We start from the raw sequence: 17,248 nt of genomic DNA on the forward strand, positions 1-17,248 counted from the left end.
CTTTAGTGGTAACTTCATGTTACTTGGGTTATGAAAAGGGAGCCATTTTGAAACATTAAATATCATCTTGCCTATCAAAAAAAGAGTCACCTCACTGACCGCAGGAGGTTTGAATTACTTCAATCCTTTCATTTTTTTTTGTTCGTTGTTTCTGACATTGGGAGAAGGGCAGCCTTCTTGCTGGAAATCAGATGGGAGGTGATTAAGTGGGTGGTTAGCACTCCATCTATGGGTTTTCACTGTGGTCAAGAGTAGGGCTATCAATGGTACGTGATTATCTGAGCTTGAGTTTGAATATGATCTGATTAAGCCAGATTTGGATTTCAAAAAAGCAGGTCTATTTATAATTGGATTGGACATGCATACACATACACCTCAATCCAATTAAGACCCAAGTATGGTAATATTAGTGTGTATGTGCATATTTTTATATTACACATATTTCATTAATCATGCTGGTTCAAACATCATATGTTCATTAGAGGCTCATAAGTTCAAGTTTCATGAAAGTTATTTTTAATTCACTTTATTAACAATATACAATGTTCAAGTCATTTTTAGTTAATTTTATTAATAGAATATAGTACTTTGGTTTTTTTAATTAATTTTATTAAAGATACAAAATGTTTGAATCCTATCTGAGTTCAATCAAAATCTGATGGGCAGAATTTGATTCAATTCATAATAATAGGGTTGGATTCAAATCTATGTAGATCTGATCCAAATCTGTTATGCATGAACGTAATGAGTTATGCCAAACTATGGTGTTTATTATGGCTGTTAAGGGGATGTGCTGGATTCTAGTTTTACATATTGGCTTGCTTGGTAAGATGAATTACATTCTATGTCGTGGTGGGTACATGGACATAGATGATGCATCTGAAGTGCCCAGTTAGGTTTTGTCTTTTGGGTCTTATAGTGGATCCTGATTTCTCTTAACGATCTTGAAGCTGATTTGAAGAAATCAATGTATTATTTTATTCATAGCACATCAGCAAGTAGAAAAGTTGAGGCGAGCAACTGTTCTGTGTGGTTACTACATTTTTTCTATATCTGTGATTGATGTTTGCAATAAATCACTTAATCTTGAAGGATAGGCATATTGACGACATTGATTCAGATGTTAGGTGAACCATTGGTTTATTCTATTACCTTATTTATTTATTATGTCAACGATTAGAAGGTAGACTGATGTAGGATTTGGGGGGGGGGTTCTAAAACTCTCAGGTTTGGTGGTGGGCTCTAGGGTGAAAGAGCAAATTTTGGTGATTAACAATGGGGAATATAGATGGAGAAGTAAGTACTGAAGAATGAGTGGGAGATTAGAAAGAAAGAGAAGAACTCTTACTGTTAGAGTAGACAACAAAGAAATAGGTTACTTGGAACTTGGAAGAAAAGAATAACTGAGAGAGAGCCGAAAAAAAAAAAAGAAAGAAAAATACCAGGATATAACCATAATTCACTAAACTAAACTAAACTTTTATTTTATTTTATTTTTTTATCAGCAAGAAAATTATGAATTATATTGAAATATGTATCTGGTTATTACAATGAAATTATATCCACCCATAAGGACCCAATCCAGCCCCAACAAAGTTACAATATTACAATAGTGTCCAAAACAACTGTTGCCTACATACCCCTTGTTTTGCTAAAGTATTGTATCGGCCATCCCGTTTGCTGTCCTTCTAACCCAATTGAAAGTTATGTTCAGCTCCCGTGTGTTACTCTCTATTTTCTTAAACTTATGCCTATAGATCCATGGCTTAAGCTTCTTACTCTTGGCCCAAGAAATGACCAACTTTGAGTCTCCATCTATTTCCAAGTTCTGAAAATTTGATTCCTTAGCAATTCTTAATCCTTGTAAAGTTGTAATAGTGCCATCAGTTCAGCCTTTAGTGAATCTCCAAACCCAGGTCCTGAAACCATATCCAACACTTTTCCTGTACAATTTCTAAATACTCCTTCAACACCTGCTATTCCTTTGCTCCCCATGGAGCTCCAATCAAAATTTAATTTTATTAGCTGCTTGGGGGTAACTACTCCATAAACACCTTTTCCTTTTCTTTAGAAGAAGATGCCACTTTAGTCCATGCCCTTAAGATATCATTCACTGAAAATTCTTTGAATAGATCAAATGTCTTTATCCAATGTGCAGCTTTGATTTTTATAGCTCCAACCATTTCCTCTTTTGATCTACTTTTCATTGATTGTCGTCTCATTCCTTTCCTCCCAAACAATCCACAGTACTGCAGCACAGATTTCTTTCTAGATAATTCTTCCTCTGTTTCTTGGTTGCCTTAGGAAACTTGGGCTGAAAAGGCTCTCTACATCCTGTGGAGAAGTCCACTTGCAGCCAAAAAGAGAACAGTAGAGGTCCCAAACACAAAGCACAAAAGGGCAAGAAGGCAGTAAAAGAGACAAGGATTCACCACTTGCAAGGCAAAGGAAGCACACGTGGGGCAATAGACATTTGTTTGACCTTCTTTTTTGGATCATATCACTAGTGTTTACCTTTCCAAGAAAGACTTCCCAGCACATGTGATAAATAAAATAAACTTTTATTCATGAGATCAAATATTCTAATTCAAGTACAATGCTTCTATTTATAGACTCATCAAGTGCTTGAATCTTTCTTTACAGATTCCAAATCAATTAGAAAACTGACTGAAAACAACTTCAATTTCTTTAGAACTAAGACAAACTCCTAGTATGGACACTGAAATAGGAGTGTAACTCCCAAAACAACTTCAATAACACTTGGAAAGGGTGGAGAGGATACTAGATGGTTGGAAAGCAAAATATTTATCTTTGGGAGGTAGGATAACTTTGATCAAGAGTGTACTATCAAGCTTACCAACCTACTACTTATCCTTACTAAGGATTCCATCTCAAGTGGCTGAAAGAATTGACAGAGGGATTTTTTATGGGAAGGGGTGTGCAGGGAAGGTGGGGTGCAGAAGTTTCACTTGGTAAATTTGGGGGAGAGTTTGTAAACCAAAGGAAAAGGGTGGGCTGGGATTCAGGAGAGTGAAGGACTTCAATAAGGCTTTGGTAGGGAAGTGGCTATGGAGATTTGGCTTAGGGAAGGAGGAAAATTCTTTCTGGAGAAGAGTGGTGGTGGGTAAGTATGGGATGGTGAGATTTGGATGGGAACCCAAGAAGGTGAGATCTTCATATGTGATGAGTGTGTGGAAGGGAATCATGAAATTAAATCAGGAGTTCAGATGCTTAACTCGTTTTTCAGTTGGAGATGGTGCAAGAATTAGGTTCTGGGAAGATGATTGTTGTCTGAGGCTGAAGTTTCTATAAAGGAATGTTATGAGAAGAGGGGGGGATCAGCTGATCTGGTGTCCAAAGTTTAAAAGGCCTTTGTTAGACAGAGAAGTGGAGGAATACATACACCTGTTGGAGAAATTAGAGGAAATGAAGGTTTCATCTCAGACAAGGGATGAACTTTGGTGGAAAGAGTGCTCAAATGGGAAGTTCTCTGTTAAGTTGTGTTACATGAATATCATTAGGGACGATTTAGATCCAATTCAGATAGATGGCATTTGGGGAAATCCAATCCCTCCAAGTGTTGAAGCATTTGTATGGCTCGTGGCAATGGACAGTATTTTGACAGTGGATCATCTGTTGTACATCTTTTCATCTCATGCAAGGTTGCTGGGTTTTGGTGGAAGATTTTCACTTCTTTATTTGGGTTTCCAAACTTTCAGCCAGAATCTGCTGCAGTCCAGGCACAAGGATATCAGAGAAAACCAAATTCAGTAGTCAAGAAATCAAGTTGACAGTCCAAAAAAAAAGGGTAAGTTTTAAGACTGTCGAGTCTAAAATCTTTCAAATATGAATCTGAAGTATGTTCTTTTTTTGTGATCAGTAAATATGTATTTTATTAAAATTCAGATTGTAAGCAGTTTATGCAACTTGATGATGGGACTGATGATCCCCTTTCATCACTCTATTCACCCCTCATCACAGTGTAGCCCAAAATAATTGCTGTCTCAATGCCCCTTGTTTTGCTAATCCGTCAGCTAGCCCATTTGCACTTCTTTTGACCCATTTAAATTCTGCCTCAACCTCCTTAGCAATCTTCTCCACTTCCCTAATCACATGTTTAAACGTCCATGGGGTGTGGCTGCTATTTGTTGCTCATGTTGAGTCCCCTTCCACTTCAACATGTCTGCATCCTAGTTGTTTGGCTAGCTTTAACCCTTGTAGTAATGCCAATAGTTCAACCTTCAGTGAGTTTCCATTGCCGATCGGTCCTGAGAACATACCCAATATCCTCCTGTCAGAGTTTCTTAATACTCCTCCTATTCTTGAGATGCCTGGATTTTCATATGAGCACCCATCAAAATTCAGCTTTACTTTATTGCCTTTAGGTGGTTTCCACTCCATCCTTACTTTATCTCTTGCTCTCGAAGATTGTGCTACTTTGGACCATGTTCTTAGAATATCTGCGATTGAAAAGACTTGAAAGTAGTCCAAGGGTTTTACCCAATGGGCTACTTTCACCTTGATACTATCAATCACTTCCTCTATTGTTCTACTTTTTTTCCAAGAAAACAGTTGTTCCTCTCTTCCCATGTTACCCAACAAATTTCTGCCTTTGTTGCTTTCCACATTAGCATCCCTCTTTTCTTTCTCTATCTCAAGAAATCATGGTTGAAGAGTTTTGCCACATCTTGAGGGGGAATCCACTTGCAGCCAAAGAGAGTACAAAAGAATTCTCAAATTCGATGCACAAAAGAATAGGATATCATTAAATGAGGAAGGGTCTCATCACTTTCTTTACACAGTGAACACACACGAGGAGAAAGGCAAATATATGGCCTTCTTTTCTGCAGCATATCACAAGTGTTTACCTTACCAAGGAATACTTCCAAGCAGAAAACTTGGATCTTCGGGGGAATAGGCTTGCACCAAAATTTTTTTCACAGGGAAAATCCCACCTAGAGGGTTAGGGGAAGCAAGTACTTTGAAGAAAGAGGAGCAAGAAAAGAGGCTGTCTGGAGAGCCTACCTAGATTCTAGAGTCTTCCAATGAAGGGTCCAAGTGGATCTGCCCTAAGGGGTCCAGCAAATGGGTTAATGATTCACACTCATTCTCCCTTAGTCCCCTTCTAAAGCCCAAATTCCAGTTCACACCAGTTGGACACAGGTGATCCCAACATGGATATAGCTTCCCCCTTATGGTTAGATAGCACAAAGAGACGAGGGAATTGGTCCTTAGTGGGGTTTCCTCTACCCATAGATCTTCCCAAAACATAATTCTATTACCTTGTCCCACATCGAACCGGATGGAATTGAGGAAAGTAGGGTAGATTTCATGAATTGCTTTCCAAGGAGATGCTGAAGATCTGTGAGGGGAAACTTTTGCATCCCAGCCATTTCTAGCCACCCCATGAATGCTCTCAATCACTTTGTGCCACAATTTGTTGCCCTCAAAGGGAAACCTCCAAAGCCACTTACCTAGTAGAGCTGTGTTCCTTAAAAGGATGTTCCCAATTCCCAAACCCCCTTGTTCCTTGGGTTTACTACTAACCTGCTCCCACTTGATCAAGTGATCCTTCCCTTCCTCTCCTGGGTTCCATAGGAAATCTCTCATATACTTCTCTAAGCACCTTTTTTTTTTTGATCAATAACACTTTCATTAATTCATCAATAGAAGATTTACAAAAGGAAGACAAACACGCTTATCTTCCAAGAGCAACAAAGAACCTCAAGAAAAGGAAAAAAGAAAAAGAAAAGAAAGAAAGAAAGAAAACACACTACAGTTACAGCTTGGCCCAAAAAAGTGAGTCCCTTTCTGCCCCTTGTTTAGCTAAACCATCAGCTAGGGAATTAGCCGATCTTTTAACCCAACGTATCTACCTTAGAAGGGTTTCTAAAAGTTGAAAGGAAATAGGTGGGGAGGTTTGCCAGAGTGGCTCTAATCAAAGTTATTCTTCCACCCAAAGAAATGTAATTCCTCTTCCAAAGGGCCAACTTCCTATCAAACCTTTCTTACATTGGTTTCCAGAAACCAGCTGACTTGGGATTTCCTCCTAAGGGTAAGCCTAGGTAACTAATAGTTCTCCTTCCTCCAAATTGACCCCTGCAATTCCACTTTTGGTCCAATTTATCCTCAGCCCTGTTACTCCGACAAAATTATTCAGCAGCACCCTCAAATTTCCCAGCAATTCCTCATTGTTTCCTTCACAAAAAAATATGGTGTCTTCTGCAAATTGGAGATGGGTAACAATCACTCGGTTTCTACCTACCCTCCACCCTCTGATGAGGCCTTGAGCATAAGCTTTTGCCACCGTTCTACTTAACACTTCTGCCACTAGGAGGGTAAACAAGAATGGGGATAGGGGGTCACCTTGCCTAATTCCTTTCCTGGCCGGGGAAGAAATCCTTTGCTGTACCATTGATTAGGATTGAGTAGTGAGTGAACTTAAACATCCTTTGATCCAAGCCCTCCATCTATCTTTGAATCTGAGTCTTTCTATAACTTTTAGAAGGACTTCCCAATTAACCAAGTCATAGGCCTTTTCTAGATCTACCTTACAAACCAGCTCCCTTTTCTCTACCCTTTCTTCTTTCCCCTACGCATTCATTAGCCACCAAGATTTGATCCACAATCTGTCTTCCTTCTACAAAAGCTCCTTGAAAAGGAGAGATGATTGAGGGTAATACCTTTTTTAGTCTTTCTGCTAAAACCTTTGACAGAATTTTGTAAACACTCCCAATGAGACTTATTGGTCTAAAGTCTTTAGGAGTTTTGGCCTCCGTCTTCTTTGGATTCAAAGTGATAAATGTGGCATTTGCTCCTGGTGATACCTCCCTTTTGGAGAAAAATTCATTAAAGACTTCCAGGATGTCTGATTTCACCATATCCCAACACTGTTGATAGAAGGCCACGGAGAAGCCATCCGGCCTAGGGGCTTTAGATCTGTCCATTGAAAAAATAGCTTCCTTGATTTCTTGTAGAGAAAATCTCCTTTCTAGGGCATGAGATTGTTCTTCTGACAGAACATCCCCTTCCATCTTTGGCAATTCTGGCAACACTCCATGTGGGCTTGAGAAAATTTCTTTAAAATAATTTACAAAAATCCTTGTAATCCCCTGACTTTCTCTTACCACTTGTCCCTCTTCCTCCACACTCAGGATTAAGTTCTTTCTCCTCCCATTTGCAAGAGAGTGAAAAAACTTAGTGTTTTTTGCTTTTGATTCCATCTTTCCCCTCTTTCTTCTTCTGAAATGACTTTGAGAGCCTCTTTCCTATCTTAGCTCCTCAATCCTTTTTACTAAGTTATCTTTTATTTCCTCTACCCTTCCGAAATGGGCTTTATTCCATTCTTTTATTTATTTATTTTTCTTTTAGCCTCTTCAGTTTTCTGGAGAAACCTACCATTTTCAACCTCCCCAAAGGTCTGAGTGCCTCCCACCACTCCTTTAGCTTTGTGCTTTCTGCTTGTTCTTATCTTTGTGTGTTTTTCATTTTGAATTTAAAAATGGAAAACATTCCTTGGTGGTTCAATGCTTGAGATCACTAAATGCGAATATGCAATAATAAAGTACCGTTGTTCAAAAGTGAAGTATTAGTTTTTGTTCCAAACCTTGATTTCTAGATTATTCATGTTTTCTTTGGTTCATTTTTTTCTTCATGCCAGATCTGCTAACTCTGCGTAGATCTGTTTTTACCACAGTGAATATTTGATAAAAATTGTTAAATTGTTTTCTTTTCCTTTGTTTTGCAGCTAGATAAGTACCAAGAACAGGGTCAACTTTTAGAGCCTTACTTAGAGACCATTATTTCTCCACTGATGTTTATAGTCCGCTCAAAAACTGTTGCATTGGGGGTTGTCACAGATGAAATTCTTGAGATAATCAAGCCTTTGTGCATTATTATTTATTCCCTTGTTACTGTATGTGGATACAAGTCTGTCATCAAGTTTTTCCCACATCAGGTCTCTGAATTAGAACTTGCTGTCTCTCTTTTGGAGAAGTGCCATCATGCAACTGTAGTGACATCATTGCGGCAAGAAAGTACTGGGGAAATGGAGACAAAATGTGTCATACTTCTATGGCTCTCAATACTTGTTTTGGTTCCTTTTGATATCTCTTCAGTGGATACTAGTATTGCAAGCAGTGGCCTTGTGGGTGGACTTGAACCCTCTCCTTTGGTGCTGAAAATACTAGGGTTCTCTAAAGATTACCTTTCAAGTGCTGGCCCAATGCGTGCCATAGCTGGGTTACTGCTCTCGAGGCTTCTAACGCGACCAGACATGCCTAAAGCCTTTTCAAGGTATATCTTATCATGCATGGATGCATTTACATCAACCATTCTCTCTCAATCTCTCTTACACATGTATAGGTATTTTCACTAATACTAGATGGGTCATCTAGAAAAGAGATATAGATAGTGGAAATTGTACAAGTTTGGCCATTAATCCCCTGCTATTTGGCTTAACAGAAATCTGTTGTTAAAATAGTTGAAATCATAAAAGCTGGCATGACTTTGAAAAAGCTGCAATGCTGCTTGGGGTATTAACTGAAATGGACTGAAGAAGTGAATGCATGGTCATTACATAATGCCCCTTCTCTGATGGATGAAAATTGATTACATTATCCCTCTACAGGCTTCACAACATGCCCTTATTATTTGAAAAGGACTTTGATAAATAGAGTGGTTGGTTATAAACCACACATTCTCACGCTAACCCACAATCAAAGCAATTGGCCACGTGGTTTTATTGCTTTGGTATTTAGATATCTATATTTATGTATTACATTTATATGTATGTTTGATTAGCTTCTTTGTTCTTTGTGTGTCTTCATAATTAATGAGGCTGCAATTCTACATTTATCTATACTTGAGTAATTCCACTCATGTGCACCTTTTCTTGAAGCAATATAAGAAATCTGTGAGTTGATCTTTGGTCTTCACATACTGTAAACCAACTTATTTGCAAACTACTTTCTCTTTGATGAAATGCCTGGCTGCCTCAAAATGTTTAGTGTTGTCGTGTTGTATGGAATTATGAGCAATGTTGATAGCCACTTTTTTTGTAATAACACAACTTCATAGGACCATTAACCTTAACATCTAATTTAGTCAACAAAAGTTTTAAGCACAGTAGTTTTGAACCCTATGAGCCATAGCCCTAGATTCAGCTTCTGATCTCAATTTTTAGACAATTGTTTGTTTTTCACTTCCCCATGTCACAAGGTTCCTGCCAACTAAGGTGCAATAGCCCAAAGTTGAGTGTGTATTAGCTAGCTAGATCTCCCATCAAATTAGTATTTCTGAGTGCTTCCACCTAAAAGTGGCCATGATGGCAAATATTCTTCTTACTGAAGGTTTTTGAGCAAAAGAAGAAGAAGAAGAAGAGAAGACAAGAAAAGAAGACGAGAGAATGTGGCGGCAGCTTAGCTTCATCCAGCCTTAGATGGTATTTAAGAGAATGTTCAAAAACATGAAAAAGTACAATATTGCCTCTCATTAGGTGGGCTGAACATAAAATGTTTTAAGGACAATATAACCCAGGTCCCACTAAGCCCAATAAGAAACAAATAGAAAACAGCCCATCCATTACAATATTAAGACTTACAACACTAACCCTCCTCTATTTTTACACACTTTATTCCAAATCATAAGTTGATATTTTTTCCCATTGCCACAATCCCACAAATAATCCCTGATAATCTTCTCTAATCTCCTTCACTACCTACAAGGGGGCTTTAAACAACAAGAGGAAATACATGAGGAGATTAGACAATGCGGATTTAATAAGAGTTAACTTGCCACCTTTTGATACATAATTCTTTTCCATGCAGTAAGTTTTTTTTTGAGAATCTCTCCGCAATGACATCCCAAAAGGTTCCCTCCCTAGGATTGCCCTCCAAAGGCAAATCTATATACTTAATAGGCCAAGTCTTAATTTCACGCCCCAACAAAGCTGCACACTCTTCTTATCATCATTCTCTATATGAATCCACACAAAACCACATATGGCAAGGTTGACCTTCAGCCCCATAACTCTCTCCACAATTCCCAAAATCCTCCTATGACTTCTACGTTCTAACATCTTGAAGAGTGAAGACCTCTATATTCCCCCAATACCACTGTATCATCTGCAAATTGCAAATGGGAAACGACTTGATCCTATCCCTTTCATCCACTCTCCTAAGCAAAGGAATACTGTTATTTGTCAAATGGTTTCAAGCGGGTTGGTAAAACCCCGCAAGAAAAACTTCCACCCTAAGCTCACTCGATAGACCACCTAACCGTCCAACTTCAACCTTAGCATCCCCCAAAAGAATGACTTACAAGTCACAACAAATGAACTCTTGACTTCATCTTAACACCATTTGACACTTAATTACTCGACTTAATCCTCTCCAATTCCAAAATCACATTCTCAAAAGTCTTAAATTCAACCCCCTGCCCTCTCTATCGACATCCTCAATGCCTCTGACTGGTTTTAGTCTGTGTAGGGCCATCTCTTCTAAATTAAAACCATCCTCTTTATGAACCTGATTATCTTTTTCCCAACCTTTGTTCTCCAACTCATTAAACACCTCCAAAAAACAGTCCCAGTGTTTTGCTTACCTCCACCTATTCACATCTTTCTTAATATCAATCGATTTTTTTAATTTTCAATTGTATATTTTCATCAATAACCACCTTGTCCAGTAAATCATCACCCTCATGATTTTCCTCAATTTTACTTTCAACGACTAAAGGTTTAGTTCTGTAATTTCTCATCCTCTTGTAAACGTTAACCTCCTCAGCATCTCTTTTGCCAACTCTTTGACCCCATTGATCACCTCTTCCCCCTTAATTTTTTTTTGATCAATAACAGTAAAACTTTATTAATGATGTGAAAATTTGTGAAGATTTAGATACAACAGGGGAGGTAAAAAGACTTAACTCCCCCACAACAGAATACAAAGACAGAAGTTCAAAAATTAGCCCAGAATATAGCCTCCCTATTCACCTCCTGCTTGGCCAGCCCATCTGCAAGTGAGTTGGCAGACCTCTTCATCCAGCTATAGTGTATCTCAATGTCTTTGCCCAACCAACAAAATTTTTTCTTTTCATTGTTATATCTCCACAAGCCACTGCCCTCTTCCTTTAGCCAGCTAATCACCACCTTCGAGTCACCTTCCAAGACCAAGCGTCTGATATTTAGTTCCCTTGCTCTTTGAATTCCTTCCAGAGCTGCAAGGATCTCAGCCCTGAGAGAGTCTCCTTCCCCAATGGGGCCGGAGAACAAAGCAATAATAACCCCCTCCTTATTCTTGAACACTCCCCCAATCCCAGAAGGTCCTGGATTCCCCAAACTACTGCCATCAAAATTCAGTTTTATACATCCAGAGGGAGGAGGGGACCAAAAGTGACTAGGAGACCTCTTACACATAACAGAAGTAGCTATCTCTCTCCAGTTTCTTAATAAGTTAGCCACAGGAAAGTCTGAAAACTGCTCCATAGATTTTAGCCAATGGACAACCCTTAAGAGAAATAGATCTAATAGGTTTGCCAGGGATCTATCCATGTCTGAGAAGATTCGGAGATTTCTTTCTTCCCAAAGGGACCAACATACGGCTGCCCTAATGCTCCTCCACATAATCTTCCCTCTCTTCTTAGGCCAGCTGAAAAACGTAGGAGAGAACAGCCTCTGGACACTCTCGGGAGGATTCCAAGAACACCTAAAGAGGGAAAGAGCCCACTCCCAAACAGTGTTAGCAATCTTACAAGAAACCATAAGGTGGTAACTAGTTTCCCCATCAGCTTTACAAAGAGTACACCAATTAGGAAGTAAGCAAGAGTTAGGTCTCTTTTTTTTGAAGTAAATCAAATGTGTTAAATCTTTCCATGAAAATTTCCCAACAAAAACTACCAACCCGATGAGGAGCTTGCTCCAAATCTCTTTAACCGGAAAGGACACCCCTAAAGTGATAGGAGGCTAAGTTAGAGTTTCAAAAAACAAAGCATAAGAGAAAGTACCTGAGGTGGAAGGAGTCTAGATTCTAGTATCCTCCTTATTAGGATCCAGAAAGACATTCTCAAGGATGGATAACAAAGATAAGGTGCTGTCCACGTCTGTATCCCTAATTGCCCTTCTCAGGCCTAGGTTCCAACCAAAACCAGAGGTGGAATCTGAAGGACCTATGAAAGAAGAAATAGGCTCATTTTTCAAGTCAGACAAAGCATACAAGGAGGGGAACTGGTCCTTCAGAGGTGAATTCCCTACCCAGTATATTCCCAAAATTTTATTCGATTACCAGAGTTAAGACCATACCTGACCCAAGGGGAGAAAGCAGGAAGCAAAGCATGAAAGGATTTCCAAGATGAAGCAATTGTAGCCCTTGTAGCGATTCCAGGATCCTAGCCATTGTCTTCCATCCCATGTATGTTAGCCACAATCTTAGCCCACAACTTATCTTTTTCCATTGTAAATCTCCACAACCATTTCCCCAGCAAAGCCATATTCCTTTTCTTAATGTTACCAATCCCAAGGCCTCCTAGCTTTTTACCTCTAGATACCACCTCCCAACTCACCCTATGGTCTTTCTTTTCCTCTCCAGTCTCCCAGAGAAAGTTCCTCATTAATTTTTCCAAAAGGTTGGAAACCTTAGTGGAGAAGTACTTGGGCCTCCCCTTAGGAGATAATCCTAAGAATGAAAGCTTCTAGAACCCGGTAGTGGAGAGATTTGAGAAGAGGATTGCATCCTGGAGGAAAAATTATCTCTCCTTGGGGGGGAGGGGGAGAATCACCTTGATTAGATCTACCCTAGCTAACCTTCCGATCTACTTTCTGTCGGTGTTTAAAATCTCCCTTCTTCAATTATTCCACCCTCAGAATTTCCTCATTACTATTTCTCAAATTCATCTACCGATACAACCTAGGTCACCCCATACTCAGCCAATCCCTATGCCTTACCTTCTTAACCCCTTCTCTCCCCAAAGTTCTTGAAACCCATCATCACATCCCCCTCAAATCTCAAACAAAATAGACTCCACCCCCTTGAACAACCTTTCGTCATGCCACCTACTTCAAATCCCTCCACCAAACAACCCTGAAACCAATCATCTAAACCCTCATCTCCACCAAAACTATCTGAGAATCTTACCTTTGATGAAATGTTGTTGATTCTATGGCAGGCATTGATCTCACTATTCTCAAATAACACTATAAAAACCTGTAACAACTTTATTTACCTCTGCAAGCTCCTCAACCTGATCATCAGTAGAACTAGAGCAGGATGAGCAAAATGGAGGGTGCATTCGGAGTTTTATGTGATATTCAAATATCACTTTGGCTGAAAGGAAAGTACTATATAACAGTGCAAGGCCAACTATGTTATATGGAGCAGAGTGTTGGGCAGTTAAGAAACATGTCCAAAAAATGATGAATGTGGTACAAATGCAAATGCTTAGATGGGTGAGTGGTAAACCGGGGACTACAAGAACTTGTTAGAAAAAGTTGATTGAGGTGGTTAGGACCATCTACAGCACTTGTTAGAAAAAGTGATCTCTTACAAATTGAAGGGACTACAAGAACTGGGGGCAGACCGAAAAGGACTTGGAAGGAGGTAATAAGATGTTTTATAAACACCCATGATTTACTGATTGTTGAGGTTTTAGACAAATTGTGTAATCTATAGTGGTAGTTTTTGATTATTTATTGTTTAGATAGGAAGTGGGGACGATGATAAAAAAAAAAGATAGGAAGTGGGGACCACATCACTCTTGTTGGGTCCTTTTTGAGCAGTTATATTAATTGTTTTATGTGTTAGCCACCCTATAAGGGCATATTTGTCTTTGTACTCTTTTTTATTTTCAGACTACAAATAATAGTGAAGAGGGCGGCCAGCACTATTGCTCTCTTTTCTCCCTCATCTCTTCTCTTCCTTTTCTCCTTCCTTCTCTTCTTCTTCTTCTTCTTCTTCAAGAAATATTATTTTCTTTTACAGATTTTTTATTTCAGCACCTTTCTACTCTGATGGATATGACACTTAATAGAATGGAATGGCGAAACAGGATTCATGTAACCTACCCCATATAGTTGGGACAAAGCTTAGATGATGAGCTTATCTTGTAACCATTTAAAGATGAAGAACAGTATTCTCTATATATTTATGAGTTATGAGATTTATACGAGTTTCGTCTATCTTAACTTTTACAATGTTTCCTGAAGCATATTGTGCATCTCTTGTAATTGCCATTGCTATAACCCATTTGCTGTTACCTTGTTGATGTTTTGAACCTTTTGTTTGTTTGTATCTATTTGCATAACATCATGCATACCCAATGTTGGTCCTAGCTATCTGAGGTCTTAGGAGGGTAGACTGGAGATCTAACCTTTGGCATTTATTTTGCACAAGGTGGCTTCTTTGGCCACATACACTGTACTTGGTTTTGTTTATCTTTTTTCCCCACAGAAATTTTCTATGGCAACACAACCTTTCTTTCATTTATCTGCTCTGAGAACTGTTGGTGAATCAAATTTGATGCTGAAGGTGACATGTTTATGGTTTTCTTTCTTCTTCCAGTTTCATTGAATGGACACATGAAATTTTATCTTCTGCAACAAACGATGTCATGGATCACTTTCGGTTACTTGGTGTTGTGGAAGCACTAGCAGCCATTTTCAAGGTGTGATTATCATTCATCATGCTATTCTGATCATGTCATTATGGATGACATTTGTTATCCAAAAAGATGGGTGACATTGATTTAAAAGTCAATATGCATAACAGGTCATGGATCTTCAGGCATTATTTTAGAAAACTTAGAAATCTGGCATCAAGATTCTAGACATTGTTCAGATGGATATGGGGATTGGCAAACTATCGTTGCAGAAAGTTTAGATATAGGAAGGGTGGGACGGGAGGTATTTGATGGGATGTTACTATACCAAAAGTTGCTTTAGGGTTGCTGCTGTTGCTTTAATACATTTTCTCTTGTGTTAGTTTGCATTTCATAATTGTTGAAAGGTTTAGGTCATATTCTCCTTTTTCTTTTGATAATAAATAAAAGTAAATTTAGTAAATAAAAACATATTATAAAGTAAGAGTTTGATATAACATCCTTACAAAAGCCACCCAAATGTACAAATACAACGGCATGACCGGTGTTTTAAAAACTGACCTAGAAATGGAATTGCTTGCCCATTTGGGTGGTCAGCAGTTCAACCGTTCAGGTCAAATGAGTCAGCCTGTGAGGTCATAAATAAAATAAAAATAGATAAAAGTGCATAAAATATAGAATATCAGAGAATATGTAGAAAAAAATTATGCATGTCTAGTGTTATGTATTCATCACATTAAACAAAAATTAACTATTGGCTAAAAATACAAAAAATTATGCTGGTCTTTTGCTGGCTTGTTTTTTTTTTTTTTTCGCTGGATATGGGCAGCGGTGACGGCCAGGGAGGTGGTTTAGTTAATTAAGAACTGTGAGAAGCTTGCTTTAGAATCTCGAAGTAGAAGCTGTATTAGATCTTTTCTTTGCAAAAATGAAGTTTATGAAACTTGGATCAAATCCAAATTCATTTCGAACTGAGGGGAGCAATGTTAGTGACGATCAGTGGTGGTGACGAGGAATACTGACGAGCGACAAGAAGAAGAGGAACAAAAGGGAGTTGAGGAGGATGCGAAAGTGTTGAGGAGGATGAAAAGGGGTGAAGGAAAACGTTGGGGAGGAAAAATGTGGTATAGTCAAGGCCATCCAAAGGCTGGCTTAAGAAGGAATTTCTCGTTTGAGAAAGCAACAATGGTGGGTGCCTAGCCAAACTTTGGGAGGACAGAACCAACAAAACTGGGGGAATATTAGTGTTAGTAACTTCAGAAGAGGGTGTTCGTGCGAGATCCTACCTACAAAGATGTCTGGTTGGATGCTTCGAGAGAAAGATTTCTATCGAGGAGGCGGAAGCTGGGGCAACAAGGTGTTGGAGAGAAGTGGGTGGGGTGAGGATAAAAAAATTGATAGAAAAGTTGTACCTTTTCATCTTCCCGTCTAGGGGGGAAGCGCACTAGGTTCTAGCAAATGGGCCATGGCAGTTTAATCAAAGTAGGTTGAATCTAGAATGGTGGGAAAAGACGGTGATGAATCCCTCATCGGAGAGGGCGGAAGTAGATAAAGAACCTAAGGAGATATGGACAAAAGTTTTTGGATTGCCTCTGCCATTTTGGTGCCCAAGTGTGGTGGAGGGAATAAGAAGTCTCTGTGGAGGATATATCTGTATGATGACTCTGAGGAAGAACTAGAAGTCTGTGAATGGGTAAGAATAAGGGTGAAGGCCAGGGGGTGATTCTTGAAAAAGTGGAGCGAAGGTCGGGGGACCTCTCAGTTTGGGTGTGGATCTGGAAAGAAGAAAGGCCACGGGTTAGCTGGAGGGGGGTAGGAGAGGTAGGATTAGGGGACAGGGCCTGTGCGAAAGAGGGAGAGAAAGAGGAGTCGCTGGCGAGCAAGACGGTGGTGCTGGTTGATGGAGAAGAAGAAAGCAACATTGAGAAAAGGTTGCCGGAATCGGAGAAGACGTCGGGGGAGGCAGAAGGGCAGTATCAGGCCATGTGGAATACGGTTGTCTGGGATTCTGTTTCATCCCTGGGGAGAAGTGCGATTCCTGACACCTCTACGGAGGCTTGTCAGTTGAAGCTTGGAAGCTTAGGCGGGTGTGGCTGAACCTGGTTTGTCTGAAAGAAGTGAACTTGGTCCAACCGATTGGGGGCAGACCAGGTCAGGCCAACAAAATCTATTCCCAGACCAAACCCATAAAAATAGGAAGGATAACGGGCCAGGAGCTGGGCAAATTTCTGGGTGTCTCCATTGCTGGTTCGGAGAAAGAAATGATCCTCTACCTAGAGAAGATCATGAAAAGAAGTCGGAAAGGAAAAGGAAAACGGAATGCTAAAAAAGGGGGAAACGAGATGAAGAAGAGTAGGGAGATAATGATGTTGGAGTGGGGTTTAAATGAGAAGGGGGGCAAAGGAGTGGGCTCCTCATGGGGGGTGGGGGAAAGAAGGTAGGGTGGGGAGAGTCGTCTGTTTAATGGAATTAAAAATTATGTCATGGAATGTGAGGGGGTTGGGTTCTGGGAGGAGGAGGATGGTGGTTTGCGATTTGTTGAAGAGGTGGGAGTCAGAGGTGGTGTTTTTCCAAGAAACTAAATTGGAAACAGTTGATCCTGGAGTGGTGAGGAGCATTTGGGGTCCAGGGTAGGTATGGTGGGTGTGTAAACCAGCTAGAG

The 17,248-nt window shown here is 39.6% G+C and overlaps 1 protein-coding gene across 1 annotated transcript in view; it reads left to right on the plus strand.

The window, feature by feature from the left end:
• The window catches only part of TTN1 (ARM repeat superfamily protein), an 87,607-nt gene that overhangs the window by 914 nt on the left and 69,445 nt on the right, over positions 1–17,248 (plus strand). Inside the window, exons 2-3 of the mRNA XM_010260734.3 lie at positions 7,748–8,295; positions 14,550–14,652. Coding sequence (XP_010259036.1) covers positions 7,748–8,295; positions 14,550–14,652 — 651 coding nt within the window. The remainder of the gene's footprint in view (positions 1–7,747; positions 8,296–14,549; positions 14,653–17,248) is intronic.

This window comes from Nelumbo nucifera, chromosome 6 (genome assembly GCF_055504915.1).
Source record: "Nelumbo nucifera cultivar China Antique chromosome 6, China Antique-T2T, whole genome shotgun sequence".
In the NCBI taxonomy this organism is placed as follows: Eukaryota; Viridiplantae; Streptophyta; class Magnoliopsida; order Proteales; family Nelumbonaceae; genus Nelumbo; species Nelumbo nucifera.